The sequence below is a fragment of the Acinonyx jubatus genome, chromosome B2 (genome assembly GCF_027475565.1).
Source record: "Acinonyx jubatus isolate Ajub_Pintada_27869175 chromosome B2, VMU_Ajub_asm_v1.0, whole genome shotgun sequence".
Classification (NCBI taxonomy): domain Eukaryota; kingdom Metazoa; phylum Chordata; class Mammalia; order Carnivora; family Felidae; genus Acinonyx; species Acinonyx jubatus.
Window position 1 is genome coordinate 42,300,793 of NC_069385.1, and position 16,260 is coordinate 42,317,052.

General features: G+C 34.4%; 1 protein-coding gene across 5 annotated transcripts in view; it reads left to right on the top strand.

Annotated features, from left to right (window-relative positions):
- TBC1D32 (TBC1 domain family member 32) overlaps positions 1-16,260 on the top strand; it is a 206,004-nt gene that overhangs the window by 2,868 nt on the left and 186,876 nt on the right. For all 5 annotated transcript variants that reach the window (XM_015068263.3, XM_027056995.2, XM_053222325.1 and 2 more), the window contains exon 3: positions 7,136-7,297. In XM_015068263.3, coding sequence (XP_014923749.1) covers positions 7,136-7,297 — 162 coding nt within the window. The remainder of the gene's footprint in view (positions 1-7,135; positions 7,298-16,260) is intronic.

Genomic DNA, 16,260 nt, shown 5'->3' on the forward strand with positions numbered 1-16,260 from the left:
ATTCTCCATATAATCCTAAAAGTATTTTAAGTAGCTTGTAGTCTTAAAAGCATAGATGCTAAAAGTCATGTGTTAGCTGCATTAACCTGAGATCTGTGCCTTAGGAGGAAGGAACTCTTTATGTAGGAGAGAAAAAGAGGAGGACTTGCTTGTCTTTGGTATTTTCATAGACTCTTACAATTCAGTCGGATATTAGAGGTCAGTTAGTACAGTTATACTTGGTCTTTGTTTTCACTGACCTAACTCTCCTTGACATTGTACGTTAAGTCACTTAGGTATGTATTGCTTCCAAAAGTGTTTCCTACTTCAGAATTATCTACCTTCCCTTCTCCACTATCAGAACATTGGTTTCTTAAATCCACCCAATGTTGTCCTGGTATTGACAAGGACAATTTTATTAAAGAGACTTATGGGGGAACTGGTGTCTTTAGGCTATTGTATTTTTGTATGAAGATATTTAAGACAGTTGAGTCCATACATGATGGAATTTTAGGCACTATAAAAAATTAAAGTGGGAGAAATTGCAGTCACTTGGGGAAAACCATCATGTAGACAGTATAGCCCTATCTGGGGGTTTGCCCCAATGGACAGCTTCCCTAAACTACTATCTCTGCTTTGTATAGCATCTTCTATTTTTCTACCTTAAACTGTACAAATTCTTTAAAATATCCAAACTTTCCCTCTCTGTCTTTGAAAGTGGCAGCAAGGATTTGAGGGCTGTGGGAGGGGAGGAGAGGTAGGGATGAGGATATTGCTTTCATTATGTGTGCATGTGTTGTGTAGATTCCTAGAAACCAAACTGGCCCTTGTTTTCACTCTTGGCTACACTAGAATCAGGTGGGCCCCATGTAAAAAAATACTGATGCTTGGGCCTCATCATGAATGAATCAAAATTTCCTGAGCAGCTTGGCAGAGGGGGAGTGGTAGAGTCTGGGCCGTAGTGATTTTCAAAAAGCTCTCTAGGGTTGAGAACGTGCAGAATTGTAACGTGCAGCCAGGGTTGAGAACCAGAGTTAGAGCATATTTACTTGCATTTACACAAGAATTGTGGTGTGTGTGTGTGTGTGTGTGTGTGTGTGTGTATGTGTATTTATTTTAGTAATTATCAACTGTGATAATTTTAAGAGTCTCTAATGCAAATGCTCAGTTTTGTAACCCTCACATCCAGTATATTTTTGGTTTGATACAGAGGGGAACATAGTAATAATTTGTTGATTTAGGTTTATTTTTTGTTTTATAGAAGAATGTACCACTGATTTTTTAAGTCTGTGAAATCCATTTAAATGGTACCTTCAAGAAAACCTCCATTGTGTAAAGTGATACCCATGTATAGAGAAATGACTAAGAATTACATGCATGCTTCCATAATTAATGAATGCATTTCTAGTAATTGTTTATCATGACTCAGAAGCCTATTCTTTGACCTAAAAGTTTGTACGTGATGTAAAGCTTGTTCGTTCTATTGCATAACCTTTAAAAAAATTTTTTTTAACATTTATTTATTTTTGAGAGACAGAGCACAAGCAGGGGAGGGGGCAGAGAGAGAGGGAGACACAGAATCCGAAGCAGGCTCCAGGCTCCGAGCTGTCAGCACAGAGCCCGACGTGGGGCTCGAATTCAAACTGTGAGATCATGACCTGAGCTGAAGTCAGACACTTAACCGACTGAGCCACCCAGGCGCCCCTCTATTACATAATCTTTTATATACTAATATGATATATAAAGTTAGGTTAGTTCTATAATAAATCTTTTGATTCTGAAATAAGAATTCCAAATATCAGCATTATAATTCATAACTTAGTCTAATAAAGTCTCTTTTTAAAACATACCAATACTGATAATTTTTTCTATATATGGTTGAAAAATTTCTTGCTTATTTAAATAACTAAGAGAATGATGTCTTGAAACAAACTTGTACTAGTTTTTTTATGTTCTTATGTTGTAATAGTAATCTGTGTATCAGTGCATATTTTGGTATAGACATTTTGAACATGTCAGAAATTCATCATGAAAGAAATAATTAAGTTTTCTTGGAAAAATCTAGGTAATAAAGCTGGAGAACAAAATGGAAAAAAGTGAATGTTCTTTTACTCAACTTTGTAAATTTTCTGACATAAATGTAAAAAATTTCATATTTGCCAGTAGTAAAGCAAAGTGATGAGGTTCATTGCTGTCTATTTTACTTGAGCTGCTTCTGAAATGTAGTGAGGTGAACATATTTTTCCTTAGTAGCAAATGCCTGACTCAGGTTTTTAATGTCCTTCTTTGAGGAATATTTGGAAAAAGATACTTTGCATTCACTTGGTGATAGCGTCTTTGAAACCAAATGTTTATTTTTTCTCATTAAATTACTTTTATGGTAACAAATAAGGTTAGTCAAACGTGTATAGTACATTTGGTTTGAAAAGTGTCAAAGTATAGCTATGTGTAATAAACAACAGTTTTTGCATTGGTATTATCATTATTGTTATGTAGTGGGAACTGACATTTAGCAAGGTCATGTGTTTTGTCTAAGGTTACAAGATGGACCAGTGTAAGATTTAGAACTTAAGCCTGAAACAAAGGGATTTGTAGAGTTCTAAAGATAAAATTATTTACTAATTTTATAGATCATGTCTTTTAAAAAAGAAGAAATTTAGTTATTAGAAAATTAAAATTTTTTTTTAATGTTTATTTATTTTTGAGAGAGAGCACACACAGGCTGGAGAGGGGGAGATAAAGGGGGACAGGGGACTTGAAGCAGGGTCTGTGCTGACAGCAGAGAGCCTGATGTGGGACTTGAACTCCTGAACTGAGATCATTACCTGAGCTAAAGTTGGACGCTTAATTGAGCCATCCAGGCACTCCCTAGAATATTTTAAAATGACCAAGAAAGAAATATTAATAGACTTCAGTTAAAATACAAATGAATGGAAGTTGTATTTATTGTAGTCCATGGCAAAGAGGCATTATTCCTATAATATTGTAGTCTTGGTCTTTCCTGTGCAATTAGAGTATATTAATCTGAAAATGTTAAAGGAGTTTGCTAAAACTAATTCTGAGAGGAAAGGACTTAAATTGTAGCAGAATTGCTTTAATTAAGCCTAGTAAGGATCTTCTAACATAAGTTATTAAGTATGTACATTTTTTTTTTTGAGGGAAGTTTTACATTTCTTAAATAGAAATTTTAAACATAGAGATGATTCACCAGTATCTTAGTGGTAAGGATTTTATGTTGTTTATAATACTTGTATGAATGGATGGTGAAAGGTCAAACTGGCATTCTGCAGGCCATATTGGGTCTATGGATGTGTTTCTTTGGCTTGGTTTTAAAAAATAGTAACATTTAAAAATTGGGAGATAGCACATAAGGTAGTTTTCTGGCTTCTATTAAAACATTGAAAAATCCACATCCGGCTGTAATAGTCCTAAATGGCAGTAAGTGGCTAAAGCCATGTGGAGGCTCTTCCTTTTAGCTGAGACACATCCTTTTATTTCACCACCACCTCTTCCTTTTCTCTCTTACACGTGGCTGGCTTTAGTTTACCTGTCTACCCCCAGTGACGCTGAGTTTGCAATCCCTGTTATAAGTATGGGACCTTTCGAAAGTCTCTTGTGCATCCAGGGCTTTTGCTTTTATACAAAATATGAATATAGCTACACCAGAATAATTTCTAAAAATGATGCAATGGGTTGATTTAAAAAGCTGTGGTTATCATCCATCTTTTAGATTAGATGAAGACTTCATAAGAGCAACTGGATGGCACCAATACTATGAGGATTACAGTGAAAGCAACATAGCACTTAATTTTGTGATTAAGTACATAATAATTAAATATATTAAGTGTTATAGTATGTCCCAGCCCATAGCAATAATAATTCTCTATCCTGGGCACTACTACAGAAGAATAGTATTCCTTGTAGGATTTTATGGGGTATTGCCATGAATTCAGATAGTAAAAGAACCAACACAAAATGAATTGTCACGTGAGAATTTGAAGACTTGGATTTTTCTTACCCATAGTAGAAAGGTCTACTTGCAGAAATGACTCTATTTATTAATTTAAGATTGGAAGCTTGAGAGTTTTCCAATAATCTTTGAGTTAGTAGAGCATCCAAAGGGCTATAGACAGCCTGGTAGTTCTCCCATGATAGAAGGCCTTATCTTCCCTGGAGATTTTTTTTTTTCTTAAAAGAGCAATAACCCATTAGGCAATATTTAATTTGGGGGTTCTTGGGTTCATTTAATTTGGAAGATGAACCAAAACCTTGAAATATTTTGAATGGAGTCTTCTGGGAGATACTACTGTGGCCACAGATAAAACTGATGTCGTTTAAAAAAAGTATGTGGTTATTCAAGTTCCCAAAGAGGAGGTTTAAACTTTTTCTCAGCATATTTGCTATATCATATAGATGGTGATAGTGGGGAGGTTTTGTTTTGTTTTTGTTTTTGTTTTTGATGTGTCTTTTATTTTAGAGTGGTATTATGTTAACTTTCTTGAATACATTGTATTAATGGGCTTTCCTTGTATTTCCTCACTGCCTTAGTTATGAAAATATCATAACCTACTTGCTAACAGTTTGGGCTTTAAACAAAGCAAGCACAAAATTTATATTAGTTAAATATTCATTTCTCCTAATTGCTTGATTTGTGGCAGAGAAACGGGACTGATAAAACTAAGGAATAATTCACTTTTCTGTAGTAAATGTTGATGGTGAGATGTAGAATTCATCTTCAGAGAGGCCTTTCCTTTAGTTTCAGAGAATTAACTCCAGCTTGCCCCATGTTTTGTTTCTCACTGAGTGTCTTAGAGATGTGAAGGAAAACTGGTGTCTGATTAGCCTAGGGCAGGATTATGAGGAAGATCAAGACTTTTTTTAGGGACTGTTTATCTTTTTGCACTTTGTTCCACATTCAATTTTCTCTGGCTGGCTGTGAGCTCAGACTCATTGGGCTCAAGAGATTATTTATTCCTGGATCCTTTTTCATTTACAAGGACATTTTATTTTTTTATTTTATTTTATTTTTTTAAGATTTGATTTTTAAGTAATCTCTATACTCAATGTGGGGCTCAAACTAAAAATCCTGAGATCAAGAGTTGCATGGTCCACTGACTGAGACAGCCAGGCACCCCTACAAGGACATTTTCAAGACAGCAATGGTACATTTATGGTATTGGAATTTCAGATATTCTGATTCTTTAGAGGGTTTGTGGTGGTGGAATAGTTGTGGTGGAGAACACACGTATTTTTTGCTCTTCAGATCACATCATGCACATCTGTCAACTTTAGTCTCAGAGCTAGTTGTGGAGGCAGTTTAGGGACTGTCAATGTTAAAAAAAATAAGAATATCTTTAAAAGATTCTCTTGAAACCTTAATCTTTGAATTCTTGCTTATATAAGTCTTTACCATTTTGTATAGAATATGCAAATATTTGGCTTATAATTACAAATATACAAGCCAAAAAATAAGTTAGCATTTAAAATGGATGGGAAGTTATGCTTGTATAAGGGAAGGTCTTCAAGTGATGTAAGGCAATGATGACTCCCCAGAAGAGGCAAAAACTTCAAAATTGCATGAATAATTATTAGAGGCTATTTTCTAGGACACGTGATTCAGTAAGTTTTGGGTTTTGTTTTTCTTGGAGTATTTCTGAAACTTTGTGTTTGTCATTTTGGTCTAACACTGCAGGTCATTATGTTTATAAAATCACTTTGTTTATCTCTTCTGTTCTTAATAGCTATTTTCCTAAAGCTTAGAAGTTACTAGCTAAGGGCACTTGGGTGGCTCACTCGGTTAAGCATCTGATCTTGATTTTGGATCAGGTCGAGATTTCACTGTTTGTGAGTTCAAGCCCCACATCTGGCTCTGCACTGGCAGTGCAGAGCCTGCGTGGGATTCTCTCTCTCTCTCTCTCTCTCTCTCTCTGCCCCTCCCACACTCTGCACTCTCTCTCTCTCTCTCTCTCTCCCTCCTCTCTCAAAATAAGTAAATAAACTTAAGAAAAAGAAAAGTTACTAGCTAAACGTTGAATATAAATATTAAACGTTTAAAAGTAATTTCAATGAATAACTTAAACTTTTAAGTAAATTTTATTTTTAAGTTTAATATGCCAATTATTATTTTGAGAAAATAAAATGTAATAGATTTACCTCTCTAAAGGGAAGAAATGTAAATAATACAAAAATTAGTAAAAATATGAGTATTACATTTATTTATTTTCCTTTCCAGTTTCAGTTGAACACTATAGAACCTCTTATTTTATTTCTTAAATAGTTTTGGAATTTTTGCATCTTTGGGAGAGTGTGGGGTTGTGGGAATGATACTGGTTTTGGAGTAAGGTTGACCTGAATTACTAGTTGGTGAATTTGATAAGGCTTTTTAACTTTTCAGTCTGTGTCCTCATCTATTTACCTATCTCATGTGGTAAATAAAGCAATATTAATAAAGTGCTTAGCGCAGTGTCTAACACATGGTAGTCACTTAAAAGTCCCTCCTTGCTTATATGCAAATCAACATGTTTGATGGTTTGTGGAGAAAACTGAGTGTGGCCTCATGTAAGTGGAGATGCAGTAATTAAGGGGCTTGATTAATTAGGTATTTAAATGCCAAGCCAAGGAAGTTGTATTTGGAAAATAGCCAATAATTAGTCTTAAATACAAGAAATATTTATTGGGTATGAGTGAAATGACTCTAACTCAGAAATAATGAAATCCATGACTTTTGAGGACCAAGATGACTACAGTGTTCAGGATAAATATGAGAGGGAAGAGGGTGAAAGAAGACAAGCAAGAAGACTGCTGTAGTAATGTCTGCGTGAGGTGATGCGCTTTTGCACTGATCAATAGAAATGGAAAGAAAAAAAAAAAGAGGAAGTGATGAAGCCAAGGGATGTGTAGGAAATGTTAACAAGTGTCTATGAGTAGGTGGATTGATAGAGTGAGTGGGCATGGGGTGTGGAAAATGCCAATGTCCCAGAAAAAAACAACATAATTCTAGATTGGCTTGATGATTTGGGATGAAAAATTTAATCCTGGTTCAAGGTAAGAAATCTGAGTATTTCATAAATCTTTCTGTGCTAACATTTTCTTCTGGATATGGTTAATAAGTGAGTTCATGATATTGAGTGCATTTGTTTTTTAATTTTTTTTTTAGCTATGAATTTGTGAAATATCTTAGACAGCATATATATAACACTTTGGGGTCCATGATTGAAGAAGAAATGGAAAAATGGATGTCTAATCAGAATCAGGATGAAGAATCTGGCTATGACACAGTTGTACAGCATGTTACTAAAAGAACCCAGGAATCTAAAGAGTGAGTATGTTCACAATAATACTTGAAAGCAATTTTCTCTCAGCAGGGCATTTTGAAAGCACCCCTAACCCATGTCCTTCATAGCAGCTAGGATGATGCTTTAAAACAATCAGTCAGATCCTGCCACTTGAGTCCACTCAGCATTCTGTGAAGGCTTCTCATCTCATTCAAAGTAAAATTCAGAGTGTAGCCCAGAAGCCCCAAACATGAGCCTTCTGTTCCCTCTCCTTCCTCATTTCTTACCATATTCCCTCTCACACTGCCCCAGCCACCCTGGTCTTGTTCTTTCTCAAATAGCTAAGCAAAGCCCTCCCTTAGGGGGATGGTTTACATTAGGGCTTAGTCTTAGTGTTGTACATTCTGTGGAATTGTACAAATTTATAATGACACGTATCCACAATTACAGGATTACACACAGTAATTTCACCGCCCTAAAATCCTCTATGCTCTGCCTATTCATTCTTCCCCCTCCAAATCCCTGGCAACCACTGATCCTTTTATTGTCTGCACAGTTTTGCCTTTTCCAGAATATAATATAGTTGGAAACACATATTATTTAGCCTTTCAGATTGGCTTCTTTTGCTTAATAATATGCATTTAAGTTTCCTCCATGTCTTTTCATGGCTTGATAGCTTATTCATATCTAGCACTAAGTAATACTCCCATTGTCTGGATGTATCAGACACCTTGGTTGCTTCCAGATTTTGGCAATTATGAATACAGCTACAATAAACATTGTGTGCAGGTTTTTGTGTGGGCATATGTTTTCAACTTCTTTGGTAAATACCAAGGAACATGATTGCTGGTCATGTGGTAAGTATGTATAGTTTTGTAAGAAACTATAAAATTGTCTTCCACAGTGGTTGTACCCTTTTGTACTCCCCCAACGTTGTATGAGGTTTCTTGTTGCTTTACTTACTCACCAGCATTTGATATCCATGTTCCAGATTTTGGGTGTTACAATAGTAGTTATCTAATAGTAGTGTAGTAATATCTCGTTGTTTTAGTTTGTGTTTCCCTGATGACATAAGATGTGGAGTATCTTTTCATACACTTATTTTGTCATCTATATATCTTCTTTGGTGAAATGTCTGTTAAGATCTTTGGCCCATTTTTTAATCAGATTGTTATCTTATTGTTGAGTTTTAAGAGGTGTGTGTGTGTGTGTGTGTGTGTGTGTGTACTTTAGATAATAGTCCTTTATCAGTAAGTTGTTTGCAAGTATTTCCTCCAAGTCTGTAGCTTGTCTTTGCATTATCTTGACAGTGTCTTTTGCAGAGCAGATATTAATTTTCATTTTAATTAAGTATAGCTTATCAGTTACCTATTTCATGGATCATGCCTTTGGTGTCATGTCTAAAATGCCATCACCAAACCTAGGGTCATTGAGACTTCCTTCTATGTTATCTTGTAAGAACTTCATAGTTTTGTGTTTTACATTTAAGTCTGTGATCCATTATGAGTTAGTTTTTATGAAGGGTGTAAGGCAGATGTCTAGATTGATTTTTTGGTGTGTGGGTGTCCAGTTGTTCCAGCACCATTTGTTAAAAAGACTATTTTTGTTTTATTTTATTGCTTTTGCTCCTTTGTCAAAGATCAGTTGATTGTATTTAAGGGTACTTCTGGGTTCTTACTCTGTTCCACAGATTTACTTATCTTTTCTTTTGTGAATACTGCACTGTTTGATTACTTAGGTTTATAGTTTCAAAGTCAAGTCTTGAAGTTGAGTAGTGTTAGTTCTCCATCTTCATTCTTCTCCTTCAGTATTGTGCTAGATATTCTGTTTTTTCTTTTTTTGCCTCTTTGTATAAGCTTTAGAATCAGTTTGTATATATTCACTAAATAACTTCCTGGGATTTTGATTGGGATTGCATTGGATTTATAGATGAAGTTGAGAAGAATTTACATCTTGACAATATTGTATTGTCCTAATCTATGAACATGGACTATTTCTCAGTTTATTTAGTTCTTCTTTGATTTCTTTCAATTGAAACTTATAGTTTTATTTATACTGATCTTATATATATTTTGTTGGGTTTATACCGAAGTGTTTCATTTTTGGGGTACTAATGTAAATAGTATGTTTTAAATTCTCAATTCTACTTGTTCATTGATGGTATACAGAGAAGTGATTGATTTTTGCATATTAAATTTGTATCCTGCAACTTTGCTATAATTGTTTATTGATTCTAGGAATTTTATTGTCAGTTTTTTCAGGTTTTCTGCATAGATGATCATGGCATCTACAAACACTGTTTTATTTCTTCCTTTCCAATCTTGCTTCCTTTTTACTTTTCTTGTCTTATTTCATTAGCTAGGACTTCCCATAGGATGTTGAAGAGCAGTGGTGGGAGGGAATATCCTTGGCTTGTTTCTAATTCTCTTTTATTTTTTTAAGGTCTCAGTTCCATGTCTCCTTACCAGAGAGGCCTTCCCTGATCTCTCTATATAAAACAATGGCCTTTCCCTTTTACTTTTTCTCTTTCTTACCTTGCTTTTTTTTTCTTCTTAACTTTCGTCACTGATTAATATGGGATAATATATGTATTTGCGTATTTTATGCTCATTTTCATTGTCTCCCCACTAGAATGTAAACTCTGAAAAAGTAGATAATTTTATTTTTTCTATTTCTGTGTCCATAATGCCTTGAAAATGCCCAGCAAATGTTAGGTATATAATAGGTATTTGTTGGATGAATTAATGATATTGTTTCTTGCCGTTATAATCAATTTTATGTTATTGATGTTTGACATAATTCTGACTTTAGCAGTAAATTATTTTTTCTTTCCCCTTATTATATATCACATGCATTTAATAAGTAACTACTGTATGTTAAGTTTTAAATCTTGGGGCTATACTGTTAAATAAGATGCCTCCTACCCCCAAATAATCCATAGTGTTTTTAGGAGTCTAACATTAGACTGAAAAATAAATTTGAAATAGGTAATTTCAATACAGGATGGTAAGTGCCATGATATATGCAAAAGATCACATGGAACTATGGAGGAAGAGGATGTTAGTTAGAATATACTAAACAGTTATCACAAATAGACACCAAAATGCAGTGGCTCAAAGAAAGCAATTTTTTTTTCCTCTTATATAACAGTTCAGAAGTACATGAATGCAGCAAAGGTAGGTGGATTTTCTGAATGACTTTATTTAGGGACCCCAGGTTCTTTCTATTCTATTGTTCCATCATATCTGGGATAGGAGCTAGTCAACTTTTTCTGTAAAAGGCTGTATAATAAATATTTTAGGCTTTGCAAGCTGTTGTAGTAATAATACAACCGTAGACACTATGTAAATAAGAGTGTGTGTATGTTCTAATAAAACTTTACAAAAACAAGTGGTAGGTTAGTTTAGGTCCAGAATATGTATTTTACCAATCTCTGTTCTTGAATATTGCCTTCATCTGCATAGTTGGAGCAGCCACACTAACTCCACAACAGGATTTCAGCCTGGACAAGAGAAAGGAGGGTAGAAAACAAGATTCTTTATTTACTCACTTTCTACTGGCTAAAACATGGTCATGTGCCCAACTTACCTATAACAGAGACTGGGAAGTTTAATACCTAACTGATGACCATGTGCCCACAGTGAAAACTTGAGGGAGGAGTTTTAAACTAATACTACGTAGAAGAGGGGGAGGACGGATACTAGAGACAAACCCTTGAATAAGGGGTCATGCAACATGGCTGGACAGTAGTCACGGAAAAACTAAAAAAAGTACGTTAGTCACTTATGAGCTCAGTTTTTGTTAAATCAATTTTAACTCCATAAAACTTTAAGATATCAGTGCTAGAAAATACCTTGGAAATTATTTGTTCTAAGGTCCTTAATTTACAGGCCCAGAGAGGCAAATTCAGTGATTTGCTTAGAGAGGCACAGTTGTTTGATATTGGAGGCCATTGTAGAGCCTGTCTTTCTCTCACTTCCCTTTTAGGACCACTTTTTGGTATATGTTGCCCTGTAAGAATTCATATATATTTTTTTCTAGGTTTTTTTTTTTTCTCTAGTTACTTGTGTTATTGACTCCCTGCTAATCTATTATAGATTCCTTAGGATAGGATTTGTGTGGTATATACATGTCTGACCTTCAACCCTAATGCTCTCCATGTGTATTGTTCCTTGCTTGCCTGCCTTTCTGGTCTGACAGAGAATGAGAACCATATAGTTTCTGTTCGATTTGGTGTTTTAAAAACCATGCCTTTTCGGGTGCCTAGGTGGCTCACTTGATTAAGAGCCCAACTCTTGATTTCAGCTCAGGTCATGATCTCGTGGTTTGTGAGTTCGAGTCCTGATTCAGCCACTGAGCTGACAGTAAAGAGCCTGCTTGGGATTCTGTCTCTCTCTCACTCGGCTCCACTCCCATTCCCGAACATGTTTGCTCTCTCTCTCTCTCTTTCTCTTTCTCTGTCTCAAAATAAATAAACTTTAAAAAACAAAACCAAAAACAACCCCTCCTCCTCCCCCCCCAAAGAAATGGCTTTTTGACTAAAAAGGTCGTGAGGCTCAAAGTTGGCCAGGTGAATGGAAACCTTAAATGGAAGCCAAATGGATACCAAAGATATTAAGGAGGCACTCTGGGTTCTTGAGAAGGGGGCAGCATGACAAAATGTCTAACTCTCAAAGTACAATTTAATATAGAGTAGTAACTGGGATGATATAAAGGCATTAGGGAGGCACTCTGGGTTCTTGAGTAGTGGGCAGCATGACAAAATACCTAACTCTTACTCAAAGTGCAATTTAATACAGAGCAGTCACTGAGATGAAAGATGGTTTAGGGTTTCCTTCTCATATGTAAGCTCAGCTACTTGGATATTCCACATTTTAGTGTTTTAGTCCTTGGCATATGATTGACAATTTGAAGGTCTGTTTTTTTTCTTTACCCCTAGCATGAAATGTGACACAACAGAAGACTTTAGGGCTATGAAGGGCAGCATGGACAAATAGTTTTCTGGTTTTCCTTTTAAAAAAAATTTTTTTAAGTTTTATTTAAGTAATCTCTACACCAATGTGGGGCCCATCCCCAAGATTAAGAGTTGGATGCTCTTCTGACTGGGCCAGCCAGGTACCCCTTCTAGTTTCTCCGTAATTCATACTTGTTGTAGCTCTGTTCTTTAGCTTTTAATTCTTAGGGTAACTAGTGTATTAGGTAATATTAAAAATTGCCTTCTGAAGCTAGATGGCCATGATTTTTTTTTATTGTAATAAAAATTTTATGGAATTTTTATACATAGTAAAATCTTTTAAATTTGGATCCCACAAATTTATTTTGGTAATGCTTTGGACATATGACATTTGCTTTGTTAATTCTAGTCTCTGGGCTTGGTTGTATGTGATGTGTCTAGGAGCTGTTGGCACTCTGGTTTCTCTCCATGCTGGGCCTTACTTCCTATTGCAGTTTGAAGGCAGATATGGAAGCTTAGAATGTGGCTCATCTTTCCAGTATTACAAAAACTGTATTACATACTTGAGCTTATGTTACCTATTGTATTTTAAAGCATTAAATACGATTTATTTTTAAATAGTTAAACTCTTTATGACATTGGACAGGACCTCTTTCTCTTTGTGACAACTGATTATATTATCTAAACAAATCTGTTATTGAACAAAGCAACAGTGTATGCCTATCAATAAATTAATAAAGTTCAAAGCACTAAGATATATTAAGTAAAGCCATTCAGATTAAGATTTCCTAATTCTTGATTTGCAGAAAAAACAAACACTAGAGTCATCTTCATTTTTGGATAATATAATTTCTAATAATCTATTTCTGTTAGTACTATAAAACTTATTCTAAAAGGAGTATTAAAATATTTTATTAGAGAATGAAAGAATTTTCATATTAAAAGCAAAGTTTTATATGGGACTATTAGGAAATTATTTTTTTATCTCTGGGTAAGTCATTTAGTTTTCTTGTGTTTTAGTTCATCCATGTGTAAAAATTAAAACAATAATAATTACCTCATAAAGATGTTAAATACCTTAATGAATGTTTGTCTTCTGCTTTGTGAACCATAGATGAAAGATTTTCAGTTGTGCAGAGTATTATTTTCTTTCTTTCTTTCTTTCTTTCTTTCTTTCTTTCTTTCTTTCTTTCTTTCTTTCTTCTTTCTTTCTTCTTTCTTTCTTCCTTTCTTCCTTTTTTTCCTTCCTTCCTTCCTTCCTTCCTTCCTTCCTTCCTTCCTTCCTTCCTTCCTTCTTCTCTTTTGTTTTCTTTCTTGTGTATGTGTGTGTGTGTGAGAGATTCTTCAGAAATTACCTAGGACTAATGATTAGTCAACAGTACTTTTATTAACAGCATTTTTACTGTAATAATTACAGATTATTTTCTTAAACATTTTGATATTTATTTATTTTTATTAGAGAGCACAAACGGGAGAGAGAGAGAGAGAGAGAGAGAGAGACAGAAAATATTAAGCAGGCTCCCTGTTTAGTGCAGAGCCCTACACAGGGCTCAGTCCTACGACCCTGGGATCATGATCTGAGCTGAAAACCAAGAGTCAGACAGTCAACCAACTGAGCCACCCGGGTTCCTCGATATTTATTTTTTAAATAGAGTTTTACAGAATAAAGAATTCATTTGTAGGGTCTATCATCGGTTCCTCATATATGTAAGAACTACTCACCATGTAAAATTTGCAGGGTTAGTTGATGTGGTTTTTATTCATTACCTCTTAGAACTTTTTCTTATTTTGACTTCTTGGAGTATTGAATGAGGCTTCTTAATAGTGTTCATAGTCCATCCTGTGTTTGTTTTTCTTTGGCTTTTTCAAAACGGCCAAAACTTAAACAGTGGCTACTATTTAAGTATATAGTTCATTTGATATTTAGGGTCTGGCTCTCTAGCTTTTTTGTTTGTTTTTGATGTTTAAATCTTAAGAATTATTATTCTTGGGGTGCCTGGCTGGCTCAGTTGGTAGAGCATGTGATTCTAGTTCTTGGTTGTGAGTTTGAGCCCCATGTTGGTGGAGAGATTACTTAAAATTTTTAAAAAGAATAAAAAGAATTATTCTTATTTTTTTCTCTGGACAGTTTGCTGATACTTCTTGCAGAAGAATTCATGTTGGTATTTTCAAACAGGTCTGGAGGAAACATGTCTAAAATGAAACTTAAAGATTTTCTGTGGATTTTACTTACTTACCCTTAATCTTACCTTATACATCATTGAGATTTTACTTTTATATGTCTTCATTAAATTACCATATTGTATGTAATTTTTAAGGGGACAGGACTTCTCTCGTTTACATGGCTATACCTAACTGCAAAGGAGTCTGGGGACTGTAGTTTAGACTTGTGTCCAGCTATAATCCACTTACTGTGGAAGAAGAGAGCAGCTTTTGATGGATAGGTCTTGATTGCTCCCAGGGCATTGTTATGTTTCCCTATTTCTTGCTGCTGAGAATGTGTAGAGGAGAAAGCTGGAGCCTCTTCTCTGTTATCCTATAGCTACTTTGCCAATTAGTCTAATGAGTGTCTTAGGATTCTTTCTTGCTCTTTGTATCCTCTTACCTCAAACTTGGATCTTCCCTGGACTCTTTCTTACCTCTGTAACAGTTCTCTTCTGTACATGTTTTCTTCCTATATTGTTTCTAATTATTACCATCTAATTTAATATTTTTGTGTTTTCTCAGTTTCTGGTGCTTTGAAAATCTATACATCTATAACTATGTATTATATTAAATTTGCTTCTTAGTTATATATTACATAAATTATGTTGCTAAATCATTAAATGTATGAGAATATATTTTAAGTTATATATAGAATTATGTATGTTTAATAATATGTAATTTGTATCATATAATTTAAAATAGATCGTAAAACTCCTTTAAATTTTAAAATCTTAGTCTTCTATCCAAATCCCCCAGCATGGTTTTATCCTTTAATATGAGAATAACTCACCTATTCTTCCTTTGATTTGTGGAGTTACAATGACCCATATACCAGAAATATAAAGAAAGAGGAAGTTTCTGTGCCTATTTTCCTCAAGTATTTTCATTATTAAATGATAAATGATAAATATATGTATCATACTTTATATTTACAAAGAACTTTCAGATACATACTCTTATGTTTTGCTACAGCTAAGTGAAATAGGTCAGCTAGATTGTATTCTTTTTGTCACATTTTATAACTGAGGAAAATGAAACTTACCTGGGATGACAAATCTGGTATGTAAAGTCATCAGGATTGTAATCCAGGTTTTCTGATTCCAAATTTAGTATTGTATTCACTATGTTTACTTAAATATTTACGGCTTTTTTGTTTTAAATGTAGAAATTTCAATGGTCCAGGTCACATATTCCTCATTTGTAAAATAAAGGGTTAGATTAGATTTTTTTTTTTTTTATAGTTTCATCTAGCTCTAAAATTCTATTTCTAGGGTTTTGGGCATCTCAATCTAACATTAATGTGGATGCTTGAGAGTTTGCACTTAATAAGTAGAGAAATTTATTTATAAGTTCTTTCTGAGATTTTCAGACCCATGGAGCTAAAAAGGATTTAGAAGCCATCCATTTCAAACTCTTACCTATTTCAGGAATCCCTTTTTTAACATTACTGACAGTGGGTTTTTTAGTCTCTGTTTTGAAGGACCCACTGATAGCTTAACTCTTATTTAGGTCTCAATGGTGGCTATAGGTGCCTATAGATATAAAGTATAGGCAGGGAAAAGGGAAGGAAAGAAAATAGAGGAAGGGAGGAAAATAGAGAAAGAGGTAGAAATAAAACAAAGAATAAAAGTGACATGTAAAATAGACTGTTTTGATAGTATGATAATAACAGTTGACTGTTGCTAATTACTGGTATCCGTACCATTGAACATCTTGCCTTAGATTCTGTTAATTTTACTACCTTGGTCCATGTAATCAGATGAAGAAACCTGGGGAATAACACATGTTTTATATTTCCTATTAATTTTTATTTCTGTTGTATGAATTGTTGTGCCATTTGTTCCTTAA